The sequence below is a fragment of the Pogoniulus pusillus genome, chromosome 2 (genome assembly GCF_015220805.1).
Source record: "Pogoniulus pusillus isolate bPogPus1 chromosome 2, bPogPus1.pri, whole genome shotgun sequence".
NCBI lineage: Eukaryota > Metazoa > Chordata > Aves > Piciformes > Lybiidae > Pogoniulus > Pogoniulus pusillus.
In genome coordinates, this window is record NC_087265.1 from 25,545,528 (window position 1) to 25,562,849 (window position 17,322).

Here is a 17,322-nt window from a genome sequence, read left to right on the forward strand (position 1 = left end):
CCCCCTCCCTTTTTTTCTAGTGTTTACTTTCTGCAGGAGCTGTTTGTCTCTTAAAGTGGCAGTGTTGCATTTGTATTCTAGTGGTAAAGAACATTTTAGTGTTTTGCAAGTGAAAATCCTGATAATGTCTTTAGTATTTGATTGTTATAGATCATAGAGTATAAAAGTTAATGGATAAGGTGTTTTTGATATGTGTAAGATTCACAATGGTAAGTATGGGGAATGCAAAGGCGGATACATAGTGTCAGTAATACCAATGGTAATAGGTGTTATGAATGGGGGTATAGGAACAATGGGAATAATAAATAGTAAATAATGGGTAATTATAATAAGGCTTAACTAATTAGAATAAACTATGTTCAGTACTTGGTAATTGTAATAGATTAGGATAAGTGGTTAGTAATTATAATGGAATATTATAATGGGAATAAGTTTGGAGTAATTTGAATAGGATAAGTTGTAAGTTTATAGGTTAATAATTCTCTTTTAGAATGACTGATTTTTTTTTTTCTGTATGCTATAGTATTTCAAAGCATGCTATGTACTATAAAATACTTTTGTTTTTTGTCAGTATCGATTCAATAGGTTTTACCTAGTTTTTTTGTTTCCCTTAGATTTCTAGTGCTAGCATAGTTAAGGTCAAGAGTTCAGAATAGGGATATTATAGGATTTTTTTAAATTATTATTTTTAATATCAATGTTAGTACTTTAGGATAAGGATCATGTCAAGATTAAAAAAAAAAACAACAAAGGAACAGTTTTTGTTACAACAGACTGGCAAAGTTAATATGGCAAAGATTATTTGATTCAGTTTTCACACACGCTGAGATTTCACTTGCAGCATGCTAGCTTTCTATAGCAAATACATAAAATGACTTCATATTTTAAACAATGGCTTGCTACAGACCATTGCAGCTATTAAAAGGTGCCATCACACCTATGCAGCTGTATGCTTAGAAATTAAAATGGATAACAGAGCTGCCTACACAGCACACAATGTACAATCATTTTACAAGAGAAGCATTCCCGGTAATATTGCAGCATACTTAACACCTGCTTATGCTAATTTAACACACTTGTCTTAAAAAAAAAAAAAAAAGAAGAAGAAAGGGGGAATTCTCCAGATAAATCACATAGAGAGATTCATCCTAGAAAAGACCAATAGATTTGTTAGTACAGGGGAGGAATGTATTTGCTTATGTTGCCTACAGATCTTCGGTGGATGCCAGCTTATGTCCACCTTGCTTTTGGCAGTGAGCAGAAGTCTTGCTCAGAGGGCTTTGTGGACACTATAGCAAGAAATTGAAATGTATGCTGGGATATGGATGTTGTATGATTGTAACCCATAAACATAAATGAACAACAGGAAGTGTGCATGCATAGGATGATAGCGGCATTATCCTGATACTATGCTAGGGGTAACTTTTGAACAAGCTTTAGCCACACTCCCATGCTTAATGAATTGGGTTAGTGCAACAAGCAAATGCTGTTTCACAAGCTTTCAGCAATCCTTTTTGGTGAGGCAGGCACCTCTGCAAAATAGAGCAGCCATCGAACTCTGTTATTAGTTCAAAGGCTAGATGCACTCATTGGCAAAGACAGAAACTGCTGTTTTGTTGGTCCTCTGTGTAGTAATGTTTAAAGTGCTGTTTGTTAGCCTTTTGCCAAGGACCCTGCAATAGATAATAAACTCTGCCTTTGTTGTAAAACGGAAAGGGGGAATTGTGGGAATGCAGTGTGAGAGGGAATAATAGCAAGCAGTGCTTAAGCATTTAACTTTCATTCCCACAGCTTCAGGGCACCTCCCATGAGGGAGGAAAGATAGTGGGACATCTGGCTAAGAGGAAAAACAAGGTGTGATGTATGTAAAAGACTGGGCAGTACTTGCCTAGATTATGCTGATGTGTAGGTATGTGTGCTGTGTTTAAGACTATATAAACGGGGTCATAACCAACAATAAAGGTCTCCAGTGGGATTCACACTGAATTGTGTGGAGGAGTCTGTGTTGTCCCTCCAGCAGTCTAGAGGAAGGTGTCGCTGGCCATGGCAAGGGGATTTGAACTAGATGACCTTCAAGATCCCTTCCAGCACAAACCATTCTATGATTCTATGTTGTATCTGAACTAATAAGCTCTCAGAAACTCATCTGAGCTATGTCCAGGCATTCGTAAGAGCTACTTTACTTGGGAAAGAGAGCTGGAAGTGAGTGGTCCACCCTTCAAGTCCATACTTTTCATACGTATTCATACTTATTTATGGAGCTTATGACACAGAATATGGCTACCAAAAAGACTCAGCATATTCTTTTGTGGTAAAACCACTGAGTGGAAGGAGTTGGCTGGTTTAGGTGGTCATTAAGTCAGACCTGAAAATGCTGATTTATCTTAGGAAATAAACTACATTAAATATGACTTTTCATAAAAAACTAGAAAACACTTCCTGGACCTCTCTTCAGGGGTGTCGTAGCCCAGTAAAATTAACGCTTCTATAGGCAGAAGTGCCTTTTTCTGGGTTACAAACTCATCTGGTTAATGCTATGCCTCAGAAGTGGGAGTTATCCACTCCTGCTAGACCCATAGTTGAGGAGGTGATAGTTATGCAGCTGATGTCATTCCAGGGAATGGGACTAGTCAAGGAGGGAATCCAAGCCAAGCTGCTCTTTTCAACAGCTGATGATTTGCATCTCCCCTGCCTTGGTTAATGCATATATGTACTTTGAACTCTTATTTACAGCAGACACTATTTTAATTCCCTGCCTCAGGCAAACTAAGTCACGAGTTGTACCTGTTGTTTGACTTCAGCTGCAGGTGTTTATGGTGTGTACAGCTGGCTCTGGTCCACTTTAGTTTGATCTGCTATGCCCCAGTGGGCTTTCTGTGCTTAACATGTTAGCATAGCAGAAGATAGACCTGTTGGTTTGTTTATCTGCAGCATCAAAGCTTTATCTGCTGTACTGATCTGCCACCATACTTTGGAGGATGCAGCCTTGAAGCTGTGCCCAGGTTGCTCTCTCAGTAGTCTACTGGGCACATTTCACTGCCAGCATACAGGGCTCAACTTCTGAATGTGATTTGGGCATGCTTCCTGGGCTTGCTAAGTATTTACTAAAGGTTAGAAGAAGGGTTTCATTTTGTAGTTTTGAGTAGAAAGTGGCACCTTCATCCTCAATTTCAGAGATCCTGTTTTCTGTAAGCTGAAGGAAAACAATGCAACAATTGAGTTGCAGGCTCCTGCTGAGAGACATCTCTTGTTTTTCTTTAATGAGCAACTCCAAAGAGATTTATAGATTCACAGAATGATTTAGGTTGGAAGGGACCTTAAAAATCATTTAGTTCCAGCCCCACTGCCATGGCCAGGGTCACTTTCCACTACAAGCTTGCTCAAGGCCTCATCCAACCAGGACTTGAACATCTCCAGGGAGGGGGCATCCATAAATCTCCCCAGGTAACCCGTTCCAGTGTCTCCCCTCCCTCACTGGAAAGAATTTTTTCTTAATGTCCAGTATAAATATGCCCTTCTCAAGCTTAAAGCCATTCCCTCTCATCCTATCACTGCAAGTCCTTATAAAATGATGTCTTGGGTATAGTTGAAATAGGCAGAAAATCAGACTGTGTTTTTGACTGGGGAATGGCCACTGTTAGTTTTCCAAAAATCACTTTTTTTTTTTTCTTTGACTGTTAGTTTTGGTCACTTCCCTAACTGACAAAGCTTTCACATGGAGTGGAAATGAGAGCACAAAGGATCCGGGACAGACTGGGCTGTGGTGTGAGGTTGAGCACACATAGTATGTAAAGAAGAAACACTGTCTGGTGCTCTCTGCAGGGAGATTTTTGAGGCAAAGTCCATTGGACATGTCTGAAATCTGCTTCATCTTGAGAAAGACAAGATTTTCAGAAAGAACTTTTTCTTCTTTTTGTCCAGAGCTCAGAATGCTGACTTCTGCTGAACCTGCAAAGTGTCTGTAGGCATGAGAGGGTATATTATATTCCCAGTCTTCTGGCACAGAGAAGAAATCTCTCTGGCTTAATGTTAGGCTGTGTTTTCAAGTGTTTTACTCTTGAGTATCAAGAGTGACTTTGTTCTCTTCTCCCTTGCTTCCCCTCTCTCCCTTTCCTTCCTTAATTATGGCTGCTTCTTACATATCAAGTGGGCTGCATTACACAGCTTTGGGCTTTATTCTGCAGCCACTAACATCACATTGCTAATGGGAATAACAAAGTGGGGAAGCGTAGGCAGGAGGTACCCTTCTGTTGTGCCTGTTAATGATCATGGTACTATTGATAAAACGGGTTGCTTACCAGGAAAACAAAACTGGGAGAATATCAATAGGGGGAAAGCCTTTTCCCATCTCTTTTGGCCCATCTCTTTATCCCTGTGTTCAAAATGGGTTTATTTTTCTCCAGATTGGTATTTCTCAAAGAGCAGCTGCTTGCCTAGGGAGGTCTCTGGTGACTGATGCTCTATCCATTTAGCTGTTACTTTATTCACTCTCACGGCAGGCTAATCAACCTTTTCTTTTTAAGTGTGTCAAAGTGCTGAGCATGAGATGATTTGTAATGATGGAAAATGGGAGTACACTTTTTATCCTTAAGGCAATTAGATGAAATGATTCTGCACTCTGAGCTGGTACTATAAATAACCTCTGAGGGTTGTTTTTCCTCAGCGGTGAAGTTTCCACTGAGCTTCAGTGGGTGGGGGGAACATATAGAGCAAGTACCATGTAAAACCTGAAAGCCCTTCAGAAAATGTGCTTCCACTGTTTCGAGCTTAGGTTTCTTAGTAATTTGTATACCCAAACAAACTGTGATTCAGAAGTTTTTCCACTCTGTTGTGAGAGGGGCAAATGATCTGTTTGCCCTGTTGCAGAGCCCTTATGTGAATGCAGAAAAAAAGGAATTTAAGTTACGCTCTTGATTAAATGTGAAAGTATTAATAGAAATTGCACTTCGTTTAGATTTATTTTAAAATACAGTTTTACTGCTGTACTTTTAGTCTGATATGGCATACAGGCTTTCATAGAATCACAGAATTGCTGCAATTGGAAAAGATCTCCAAGTTCATCAAGTCTGCCCATTGTCTAGCTCTACATTATCTATTTCTGTGATAAGCACTATCTTTGAGTATCCTGCCAGTGCATTTAGACTCACAAAATTACAGAATGGTAGGGGTTGGAAGAAGATCATCAAGTCTGACCCCCTGCCAAAGCAGGGTCACCTAGAGCCTGCCACATAGGAATGCATCCCGATGGCTCTTGAAAGACTCCAAGGAAGGAGACTCCACAACCTCTCTGGACAACCTGTTCCAGTGCTCCATTGCCCTCATAGCAAAGAAGATTTTCCTTATGTTAGAGTGGAACTTGCTGTGTCCCAGTTTGTATCATTGCCTCTCACCCCATCACAGGACACAAATGGAAAGAGACAGTACCATCTTCTGCTCTCACCAGGGCAGAGTAGAAGGGGAGAAGAATCCCCCTACACATGCTGGCCACACTCTTCTTAATGCAGCCCTGGTGCATTAAACACAGCTGAGCAGAAGTGAGGGCCCTGGTTCATGAGGAATTGGCATGACTGAGAAGAGAGTTTTCCTTAGCTCCCTTTGAAAGTAGCTAGTAGCGTTTGCAACTCAGCATTAAGCTATGAATGAACCAAATCAACAGAACCAAATCAACAGTCAGTGAAGGTGAGATGAAGGGATTTGATTGCATTATAGCATGATAAAAACAATCAGGGGGAGATTAAGATAGCGCTAGCTAATTACTCTTAATGAATGAGAGGAAGAGTGAAAATGATAGCAGAAAATAGTATCAAAAGCTGGCAAATACTGATCCTTGTGATTTCAGCTTAAAGGAAAAAGGTGAGAGAAGAGACTAGCTGCTCCCAGGAGCTGAATTTGTGACAACAACAGGTGTTTTTGTACACCTGGTGTAACTGTTGAGGCAATCTTGCCTTTTCAAGTGAAGCACTAGCAGCTGGTGCTTATTTTGGGGTGAATGAGTGGGGACTGCTCCTGTGTCTTCCTGATCTTGAGTGTTTTGTTAGAGCACAGAGATGCTGTTGTGCTGAAACCAGAGGCCTTTGGAAATGCCCCTTGGAGGCCTGTTCACTGTTTCCCTTTGTTAGAATTCTTGGGTGAAGACTTTGTGACAGCTCTGGCCATCTGGAGCTGTGTGGCTGAAAAAAGACCTGCTGTAAAAGAGAAGTCTTCTTCCTGAGCAAGGTGTGGGTGGCGTTTGGATTTCAAATTGCTGCTATACTTAAGGCTCAGCTAAAAGAGAGCTCCACTGAATATTTCTGTGTGTTGTGGTAGGAGAATGTCTTTGTCTTCCATGCAAAGTTGAATGTCAGAGTAGGCCTTATTATAAGTTATGGTAAAGGAGGCTGCTGACACACTCAGCAGCTGATTGGAAACACATGGTTTATAACTGCTTTGGAAACTACTAGCTGGTCTAAACTCTTACTTAGGCTCTGTAATAGGGAGGTGTCTCCAAGAGTGGTGTGTTGTTTAAACCTAGAGTTGCAAATGGTGATTTGACACAGCCTAGCCTCTTAATGGAATGGCATCCAGAGGGACTTGGACAGGCTGCAGAGGTAGGCCCGAACCAAGATCATGAAGTTCACCAAGGCCATGTGCAAGGTCCTGCACCTGGGTTGGGGCAATGCTGAAGCCCAAATACATAGAGTGGATGAGGAGGGGCTTGAGAGCAATCTCAAGGAGAAGGATTTGGGGGTGCCAGTTGATGAAAACCTCATCATGAGCCAGCAATGGTCACTGGCAGCCCAGAAGGCAGCTGTGTGCTGGGCTATATCAAAAGCAGTGAGAGCAGCAGGCAGGAAGGGCATTCTGCCACTCCTGCTTTGCTCTTGTGAGGCCGTACCTGACTAGAGATTAGGCAGTGAGGGTGATGAGACACTGGAACATGTTACACAGGGAGGTGGTGAATGCCTGCTCCCTGAACGTGTTCAAGGCAAGGCTGGATGAGGCCTGGAGCAAGCTGGCCTAGTGGAAAGTGTCCCTGGCCATGGCAGGGGGGTTGGAACTAAGTGATCTTTAAGGTCCCTTCCAACCTAAACCATTCTGTGAATCTATTAATGTTGCTGTAAGGTGAAAAAATAGGAGGAGACTTTGTGGCCTCATTAAAAACTAAAATGTCCTTAAATGAAATTATTTCATATGGTTGTAACAAATGAGGAATTTCATTAAATTATGATTTTGGACCGATTGGAGTTTGAACCAAATGACTCAAGGTTGTGTGTTTTGGATGAATTTTTTAATTGTAAATACAGAAGGTGGCAATAGATAGAAAGGACAGTGAGGTGGTATAGTGTGACACAAAATTCAACATGACAAATGAGTAGATCCTTTCCTTTGAGATAAAAGCCTTTCTTTAGGCTCTGACATAAACATTTCTAATGCTGTTTATGCCTTGCCAGAAAGGCAAAACAATCCTAGTTAAATACACTCTTGATTCTGGTCCCTCTGGTTGAAGTGTCGGAGCAATGGTTGAAGTGTCAGGGGTAGATGTTAGAACACTTCTGCTAGGTAACTTCTGGTAAGTGCATACACAAAACTTCTTTTTAAATCAGTTGACTTTTTTTTTCCCCTTTTGCCTTTAGTAGCTAATATTTTATATATTTGTGAATTTTTAGGCTTTACAGGATTGTGTAGACTGGAGGCAAAGGTAGTGTATGCCAAGCATCTCTGAGAAGATTGGCTAAGACCACAATTGGATGAAATCTCACTTTCATCTCCAAATTCAGAGGCCTTGTTGCAGTATTAGACTCTAAGTTTCTCTATTGATGGAGGATAAAAAGAAATAATTTGGTATTTCTAAGCACAAGGTGCGCAGAGAGTTAATAAATACCTCAAGTAGTAAAATACATTTTGACAGGGGCTGGTGGGATACAGTAATTCAGTGTATCAGAAAATATGAAGTTCTTTACCATGAGTGTGGGGGAACACTGGAACAGGTTGCCCAGGAAGGAAGTTGAGGTCCCATCCCTGGAGATATTCAGGCTCAACAAGGCTCTGAGTAGCCTGATCTAGTGGAGGAGGTCTCTGCCGACTGCTAGGGGGTTGGACTAGATAACTTTAGGAAGGTTCTTCCAACCCAAACCACTCTGATTCTATGAGTGGTTGCTAACCTGATTAACTCATAATTCAGTATATCAACAGACAGAATATTTTCTCTATGCTTGATGGTGACTTCATTTTCTGGTGTGAGACTGTTGCCAAGAAAGTTGCTTCAGCAGTGAAATCATAGGTAGTTGGTGGCTGAGATTGTTTGAAGGACAGCAGGCACAGAATGAGCCATCCAGTCAGTAAGACTAAACAGCATCTTCAGTCTTCCTGCTGAAAGCTGATTTCAGAAACAAACCCATGGAAACCATGGCCTTAATATTAACATTCTCTATCCTGGCCTATGAGTAAATCATGATCAACATCTAAATGGCAGGGGAATAGGGCCAGACTCTTTTCAGTGGTGCCTGTTGATAAGACAAGAGGCAATGGGCAAGCGCAGGATGACAGAAAGTTCCATCTAAACATAAGGAAAAGCTTTCCTGTGAGGGTGCTGAAGCCCTGGAGCAGGCTGCCCAGAGAGGTTGTGGAGTCTCCTTTTCTGAAGAGATTCCAGACCCACCTGGACATTGAAATCCTAGTTGACCCTGCTTTATCAAGGAGGTTGGACTAGATGCTCTCCAGAGGTCCCTTTCAACCCTCACTATGTTGCCATTCTGTGAATGCTCAGTGCACTTTTATTTCTTTCGTTTTTGTCCTATTGCTATGGTTTGGTTTTATTGTTGGTTTTTTTTTTTCCCTTGCAAAAGGAATGTAATCTGTGCTGGAATAAGATGTTGTCGAGTGCAGCATGTTGTACTCTTCAATTTACAAGTATATCTGCAGCAGTGTTCAACAAATATTATTCATTTCCTAAATATGTTCTGTAAAAGAGTCTGGTGAAGTGTTATTGCTACTGTAGTTTGGATTCCAGAGAGTAAAGTGGATGCCAGAAATTGTCACAGTCTCACAGCAGCAGTAGCAGAAGAATATTTTATTTTGTTAGTTCTCCAGCATGTTGGACACATCACAGATGGGCTTGGTTGTAACGCTAAATAGGTTACAGCCTGTTAATTTCTCCTGAACACATTTTCACCTCCAGATGAACTACTGAGTTCAAATGCTTCCAGCAGCAAGCAGTCTTAAGTTTTGAGAGATCAGTCTTAATTATAGTTCAGTATGTGTATCAAAAGGAACTAATGGCCCTTGATGGTGTTTGTTCAGTGGACAGCCTAACCAGCCATGCTGGGCGAACTGTGGTTTAGTGGTGAGAGGAAGTAGCCTCAAATTGCACCAGGGGAGGTTTAGGTTGGCTGTCAGAAGAAACTTCTTCACTGAAAGGGTTCTCAAACACTGAAACAGGCTGCCCAGGGAGGTGGTTGAATCCCCATCCTTGGAGGTGTTTCGAAGAGGCAGAGATGTGGTGCTGAGGGATATGGTTTAGCACCAGACTTGGTAGAGTTAAAGGTTGGACTCGATCCTAAAGGTCTTTTCCAACCAAAATGATTCTGTGATTCTATGGTTAGTGCCTTAAAAAATACGAGTTGGTGACAAGCTGTGAGAGAGGCAGAGCCCAAGGTTGATCTTGCAGCCGGAGAGGCAGATGTGCTGCAGGAAGAAAAAGAGGACGAGATGCACAAAGAGGGGAGAATCAATGACATAAACATCACAGGAAATGGGGAGGGAGGGAAAGATGTGATTACCTCCTATCAAAGGAGCTGTTAAGGGATTTAATTTATCTCTTTTCCAGCCTTTTCAGAATAGCACTCACTTGGTATGCTGGTCTCTTGCAGGATGGCTGAGCTGATAGCATGATGAAACCAAATAAGCAAATAAGAGATGAGTCTGATGCTGATGAGGAAGTATAAATAGGGTTGTGAAGATTAAATTGGGGACAATGTGATATGCTCTCCGTAGAATTTTAGGACAGAGGCACCAGATAGAGCTGCCTGAGCAAAAAATAAATAGATGTGAACTAACATGAATACACGTAGGTTTAGTGTTGGAACCTTTCAAACTGAGGCAATAGGAGCCTCTGGAAAAGGCTTTGCATGATCGTCACTGCTTGCATTGTGTGTCCCTGCTTAGTTTTAATGACAAAGAGCTTGCTTCTCTCTAAAGGGACTGTGACTGGCTGAAAAAGCACTGTGTGGCTAGGTTGTTTGAAACAAATACATGATCTCTTTATGCTTAGCAGCTGAATGCAAAGCTCCTGAACTATCACAGAATAAAGAATTAAGTATCTGAAAGAGGCACTGAACCTGCAATGATTATGCATTTTATATTGACCTGAGAGTTTGTGTCTCTTTTTTACGCATGGTTTGTTTACTGCAAATCAGAAAGAAGATCCCCTTTTAGGTACATGCAAACACTCGAATATTTCTCTAGCTGCAAGAATCTGTTGAGTGGATGGTCTGAGGAATGCAGTGTTTTGTGGAATGAATGGTTATTCCATGTGAAAACATGAAATCAAGATGATTTGTGTTAGGTGGGACCTCATCTAGTCCTATCTCCTTGCAGTCAGCAGGGACATTGTCCAATAGGTCAGGTCACCCAGAGGTCACTCCCTCTCCAGGCAACCTGTTCTATTCTGCCATCCTTATGGTAAAGAACTTGTTCCTAATATCCAATCTAAATCTTCTCTAGTTTGAAGCCATTGCCTCTTGTCCTATCACTGCAGGCCTTCTTGTAGGCCTCCTTCAGGTACTGGAAGGTGTCCCTAGAGCCTTCTCTTCTCCAAGGTAAACAATCCCAGCTTTCTCAGCCTGTTCTTGTAGGAGAGGTTTTCCATATCCTTGATCATCTTTGTGGCTCTCCTCTGGACCCACTCTATCAGGTCTATGTCCTTCGTGTGTTGAGGGCTCCAAAGCTAGATGGAGTGCTTCAGATGACGTCTTACCAGAGCAGAGCAAAGTGGCAGAAGCACCTCTCTGTGTTTTGCTAGCAGCTATTTTCTTTACATTGTGTTATACAACTCTTCCCTTTGATTTGGATTTAGCTTTTATGTCCTTTTCCAGGTGTTACTTGCTTAATTTTTTTCCAAAGGGTTCTAAATGCTCAGTTTCCAGAATCCTTTATTGCATTAAGTGCAAAGTGCAGCTGAAACTACTCTTTCTCTGTCTCAAAATTACTACTAAAACCACCCTAAATATAAGTAATCATCTGCATTTCCCCAAAATGCAGGTTGCTGCATGGCAACAAGGCACCTCTGGCTTCAAACTTCAGCTCAGTAGTTTCAGGTTCTTAGTGTTGTGAGCTCCATGGAAAGACATTTTTGGTAGAAGCAAGCTGTTGATTCTTACTATAATCTTTAGTTTCTGCCCCTGTACTCAGCACTGACTAGGCCACACCTTGAGTACTGTGTCCAGTTCTGGGCCCCTCAGTTTAAGAAAGATGCTGAGGTGCCTGAATGTGTCCAGAGAAGGGCACTGATACTGGTGAGGGGGATGGAGCACAGCCCTGTGAGGAGAGGCTGAGGGAGCTGGGGGTGTTCAGCCTGGAAAAGAGGAGGCTCAGAGGACACCTCATTGCCCTCTACAGCTATCTGAAAGGAAGTTGTAGCCAGGTGGAGGTTGGTCTCTTCTCCCAGTCACCCAGCGGCAGAACAAGAGGACACAGCCTCAAACTGCACAAGGGCAGGTTTAGGCTGGATGTTAGGAAGAAGTTCTTCACAGCAAGAGTGGTTGTCCATTGGAATGGGCTGCCCGGTGAGGTGGTGGAGTCACCATCCTTGGAGGTGTTTAAAAGGAAGTTAGATGAGGCACTTAATGCCATGGTTTAGTTAATTATAAGGGTTAGGTAGTAGGTTGGACTCAATGATCTTGAGGGTCTTTTCCAATCTGGTTAATTCTGTGATTCTGTGACATGACATCACTCTTCTGAGTTAACAACATGCTTTCCGGGAAACACTTCTGCATATTTATGCAGAAGTCCAGCAATACTTAACCTCACTGCCACTAACCTTGCTCCTTAACCTCTTGGCTGCACCTCTATTCTTTCTCAGGATTGGGGTAAGGTTGAGAGGGGCAGAGGGAGGTGCAGGGGTGGTTGAGAGCCCCTCCTGGGGACTCAGGTTTCTGGGAGGGGAGTTGTGTTTCTGTATTACTTTTTACTTTGTGTATTTCTGTATATAACTGTATATACTGTAAATATCTGCTTGTATATTGTGCTAGCTGTAAATAAATAGCTTCATTTATATTCCCAGAGCCCGTTTGAGTTAGCTGGGGCATTTCTTAAAAGTGTTGGGGGGTGGGATAGAAGCCAAACCACCACACCTTTTAATAAAGATATTTCTTCTGCTATCCAACCTAAACCTTGAGACCTCTTGTCCTGTCACTTGTCTCCAGGGAGAAGAAACTCACATCCACCTTGCTCTAACCTGTTTCCAGGGAGTTGTAGACAGAGAATCTCTCCTCTCTGCCTCTTCTTATCCACACTAAACAACCCCAGTTTCTTCAATTGCTCTTCACTGGACCTGTTCTCCAGACCCTTGTCCAGCTTTGTTGACCCTCTCTGGACGTGCTTCAGCTCTTGAATGTCTTTCCTGGGGTGAGGGACCCAAAACTGAACCCAGCATTCAAAGTGTGGCCACACCCATGTTGAGTACTGTGGGATGATCCCTGCCCTGCTGGCCACGTCTATCCTGGGCAGGATGTTCTTGACCTTCTTGCCCACCTGGGCACACTGCTAGCTCATGTTCAGCTGGCTTTCAACCAGCACCCTGAGGTCCTTTTCCAGCAGGCGGCTTTCCAGCCACTTTGCCCCAAGCCTGTTGTTGTGACCCGAGTGCAGGACACAGCCTTGTTGCTTCTTGGCCCATTGATCCAGCCTGTTCAGATCCGTCTGCAGAACCTTTCTACCCTCAAGTAGATCAACACTCACACCCAATTTAGCGTCGTCTTCATACTTTTTAGAGTAGGAATTACACTTTATGGTGTTTTCAGTACTCAGGATTCTCCCATTTGTCTTCCATTAAATGTCTGCATCAGAACATGTCCTATTGCTGTGCTAGCAGTTTGGTCAGTGAGGAGCAGAACAGGCTGGTCAATGAGGAACACTAGCTAAATTTGCCTGAAATGTTGGGGATTTGTTTTGAGCTTACTATGTCTAGAAAAACATTGTACTTGCTTAGTCCTGGAGTCAAAATAAGGAATGAAGAAAAAGCATCCATTTGGCTCCTGTGGGTTTTGTAGTCTGAAAAGTGAATCTTTCACCACTTCCACAGCAGTAGGACTTGGGAGGGCTTTGATTCTTTCTTTTATATTTAGTAGGTTTGTTTGTTTTTTTGTTTGGTTTTTTTTCCCCTGCCTGGATGAGAAGGCTTAGTGTTGGGACCACTTCTGTTTAGCATCTTTATTGATGACCTTGATGAAGAGGTAAAGTGTGTCATCAGTTAAGTTAGCAGGTGGCACAAACTTAGGTGGCAGTGTTGATCATCATGAGGGTAGGGAGGCTTTACAGCGGGACTTGGATAGATTAGATGGATGGGCATGAGCTTCAACAAGGCCAAATGCCAGGTCCTGCTTTTGGGCCAAAACAACCCCAAGCAATGCTACAGGCTTGGAACAGTATGGCTGGAAAGCTGCCTGGCAGGAAGGGGCCTGGGCATTGTAATAGACAAGCAATGGAATATGAACAAGCAGCGTGCCCAGGTAGCAAAGAAAGCCAATGGCATCCTGGCTGAGATTAGAGCTACTGTGTCCAGCAGGAGTACGGAGGTGATTGTCCCCTTGTACTTGGCTCTGGTGAGGCCACACCTCAAGTATTGTGTTCAGTTTTGGGCATCTCATTACAAGAGGGATGTGGAGGTGCTTGAGTGATTGTAGAGGAGGGCAAGGTAGCTGGGGAAGGGCCTCGAGAATAAATCTTAAGAGGAGTAACTGAAGGAGCTGGGGCTGGTTAGTGTGGAAAAGAGGCTGAGAGGAGACCTCGTTGCTGTCTACAGCTACATAAAAGGGTGGAGTAGAGAGACTGTTGCTGGTCTCTTCTCACAGATAAATAGCAATTGAACAAGAGGGAATGGCCTTAAGCTGTGATTGTGGAGGTTTAGACTAGATATTAGAAAAAAAATTTCCCAGCAAGAGTGGTCAGGCATCAGAATGGGCTGCCTAGGGAGGTGGTTGAGTCACTGACCCTGGATGCATTTAAAAGTTGTTTGGATGTGGTACTTGAGGATATGGTTTAAGGATGAGCCTTGGTGATCCTCAGGGTCTTTTCCAGCCTGAATGTTTCTGTGATTCTGTTATTCTGTTATTGTTGGTATTTGTTTTATCTGTTCCCAGCTGACTTCTCCTTGCTTTGCAGCTTTGCATTGTCAGATGAAGCATACAGATCTTTAAGGGACCAGGACAAAGACCAGTGCATCCTTATTACAGGCGAGAGTGGAGCTGGAAAAACAGGTAATTAGCACTTCTGACCTTAATTCCGAAACATTTTGAGTTTTGCAAGGTGGTGCTTCAGTCTGTCAGAGTGGAAAGAGCTGCACCTTTGTGTGTCTGATAGCTGCAGAAAATAAGTGCTGGCCTGCTTGCGCTGTAGGTGTCAACTGACACAAACTGATGTGTTCTCACCCTGTCACAATGATGCAGCCATATTGCATGTTAATGGAGTATCCTCATCAGCATGTAAAGTCATGCTAAAGTCATGTTCAAGAGAGACAGGGAACTACTGGAGAGAGTCCAGCAGAGGCTACAGAGATGCTGAGGGGACTGGAGCATATCTGTAAGGAGCAAAGGCTGAAAGGCCTGGGGGTGTTTGGCCTAGAGAGGAGTAGCCTGAGAGGCTTCTCAATGCTGATAAAAAGCTAGAGGGCAGGGGTGAAGAGGAAAGGGCTGGGTTATGGATTATTAAGTATTATGCAATCCTCACTGGGTTTCTACCAATCCAGTTAGAAAATGAGCAGTCATTTTCAAGGTAATTTCAGCTTTGCCTGAGAAAAGTAATTAACATTCATAGAATTCAGAGAATCATGGGATGGTTTGGGTTGAAAGGACCTTAAAGATCATCTAGTTCCAACTCCCTTGTCATGGCCAGGAACACCCTCTACTAGACCAGGTAGCTCAAGGCCTCATCCAGCCTGACCTTGAACACCTCCAAGGAGGGTCACCCACCATCTTCCTGGGCAACCTGTTCCAGTGTCTCACCACCTTCACTGCAAAGAGTTTCTTTCTAATCTCCAGTCTCAATCTATCACCCCTGCAGTCCTATCACTGCAAGCCCTCAAGTGTTTTTCCATCTTTCTTGTAAACCCTCTTTAGGTACTAGAAGGCCTCTTGAGGTCTCTCCTGAGCTGCCTTTTCTCCAAGCTTATGAAACTCCAAGTCACTCATCCTGTCCCCATAGGGAAGGTTCTCCAAGCCCTCTGATCATCTTTGTGGTCTCCTCTGAACCTGCTTCATGAGCTCCATGTCCCTCTTATATTGGGAGCCCCAGAACTGGATGCAGTACTGCAGGTGGAATCTCACAAGAGTGGAGCAGAATGGCAGAATCACCTCCCTTTTTTTCCTGGTCACACTGCTTTTGATGCAGCCCAGCACACAGCTACCCTCTGGACTACCAGAAACCACTGCTGGCTCATGTTGAGTTTTTCATCAACTGAGTCCTGAGTCCTTCTCCTCAAGAACGCTTTCAAGGTGCTCCTCACCCAGCCTATATTTGTGCTTGTGATTGCCCTAACCCAGGTGCAGGACCTTGCACTTGGCCTTGCTGAACTTCATTATGTTTGCTTGGATCCACCTCTGCAGCCTGTCAAAGTCCCTCTGGATGGATCCCTCCTGTTCAGCATGTCAGCCTGCCCACACAGCTTGGTGTCACTCACAAACATGCTGAGGATACCTTAGTCCTATTGTCCATGTCACTGACAAAGGTGTTAAGCAGCACTGTTCCCTGTACCGACCTCTGAGGGACACCACTTGTCACTTCTGTTATAATACTTCATTTTCTGCTTCAGTGCTTTCTTTTCTCAGTGACTGAATGTTCTGTGTAAAGGTGCTGACTGTTTTAGGAAATGTTTCAAATCAAATTGGTGATTCCAAGCTGTGATGGGAACAGACACTTTAAAATGACAGCTAGGTTTGAGGTATGGTTAAAGGAGATGGAGAGCCTTATGGACACACAGTTCTTGCTCCTTGTTTTCTTCTTGTCTTGCAGGCTTGCTCAGTTTTCTCTACAAGATAGGGTAGCAATTTAATATTAGGAAACAAACTCAATTAAATAGACAAAAAATAAATAAAATCCAAGGGGTAACTTTTTGTTTATCAGTTTTTTTTCTGAAATGAAACCCTTAAATTTGTAACAGAACTCTGAAGAACAAGTGATGTTTTTTTTCATGCCTACTGTGTTCATAGGTATTCCATTTGCTAGTAATTAAATTGCCTATCAAGTGGTATTGCCTCAAATTACAATACCTTGCTTCATACCACATGTCTCAAGCTCTGTTTATAAACAGTCCTTGCTTGACTGTCCTGACCAGCAAAGCCAGAAGGGATGGATGGATTTCTCTCTGTGTATGGATTATTTACACCCAAATGAACCCACCTTTGAGAGCCCCCAAATCGTTCCAGACTTTGTTAAAAGTTCCTACTTTCAAATTAGTTTGTTTTTTTAATGGATTCTTTCTTTTTCAATTTGTTCTGTGATGTTGAGTTGCAGTAATTCATAGCCTGCTTTAGAGATGTAATTGGAGTTCACCACAGTCACTTGCAGCCCAGAGGGCCAACTGTGTGCTGAGCTGCATCAAAAGCAGTGAGAGCAGCAGGAGAAGGGAGGGATTCTGCCCCTCTGTTCTGCTCTCATGAAATCCCGTATGGTGTACTGTGTCCAGCTGTGGTGCCCCTAGCATAGGAGGGAAATGGAAGTGCTGGAGCAGATCCAGGGGATGGCCTGGAAGATGATCAGAGGGATGAAGAACCTTCCCTGTGGGAGCAAGCTGAGAGCATTGAAGTTCTTCAGCCTGGAGAAAAGGCAGCTCTAGCAAGACCTTAGAACAGCCTTCCAATACCTGAAGGGGCCTACAGGAAAGCTGGGAAGGAATTTTTTACAAAAGCCTTGTAGTGATAGGATGGGAGGGAATAAATTGAAGTCTGAGGGCAGATTTTGACTAGAGATTAGGCAGAAATTCTGTGAGACACTGGAATAGGTTGCCCGGGGAGGTTGTGGATGCCCTCTTCCTGAAGGTGTTCAAGGACAGGCTGGGCTAGTGGAAGGTGTCCCTGCCCATGGTAGGGAGGGTTGGAATTAGATGGTCTGTAAGGTCCCTTCCAACCCAAA

General features: G+C 43.1%; 1 protein-coding gene across 1 annotated transcript in view; it reads left to right on the forward strand.

Annotated features, from left to right (window-relative positions):
• MYO1B (myosin IB) overlaps window positions 1–17,322 on the forward strand; it is a 135,568-nt gene that overhangs the window by 52,602 nt on the left and 65,644 nt on the right. The window contains 1 exon segment of the mRNA XM_064158273.1: window positions 14,359–14,453. Within this exon segment, the coding sequence (XP_064014343.1) occupies window positions 14,359–14,453 (95 nt within the window).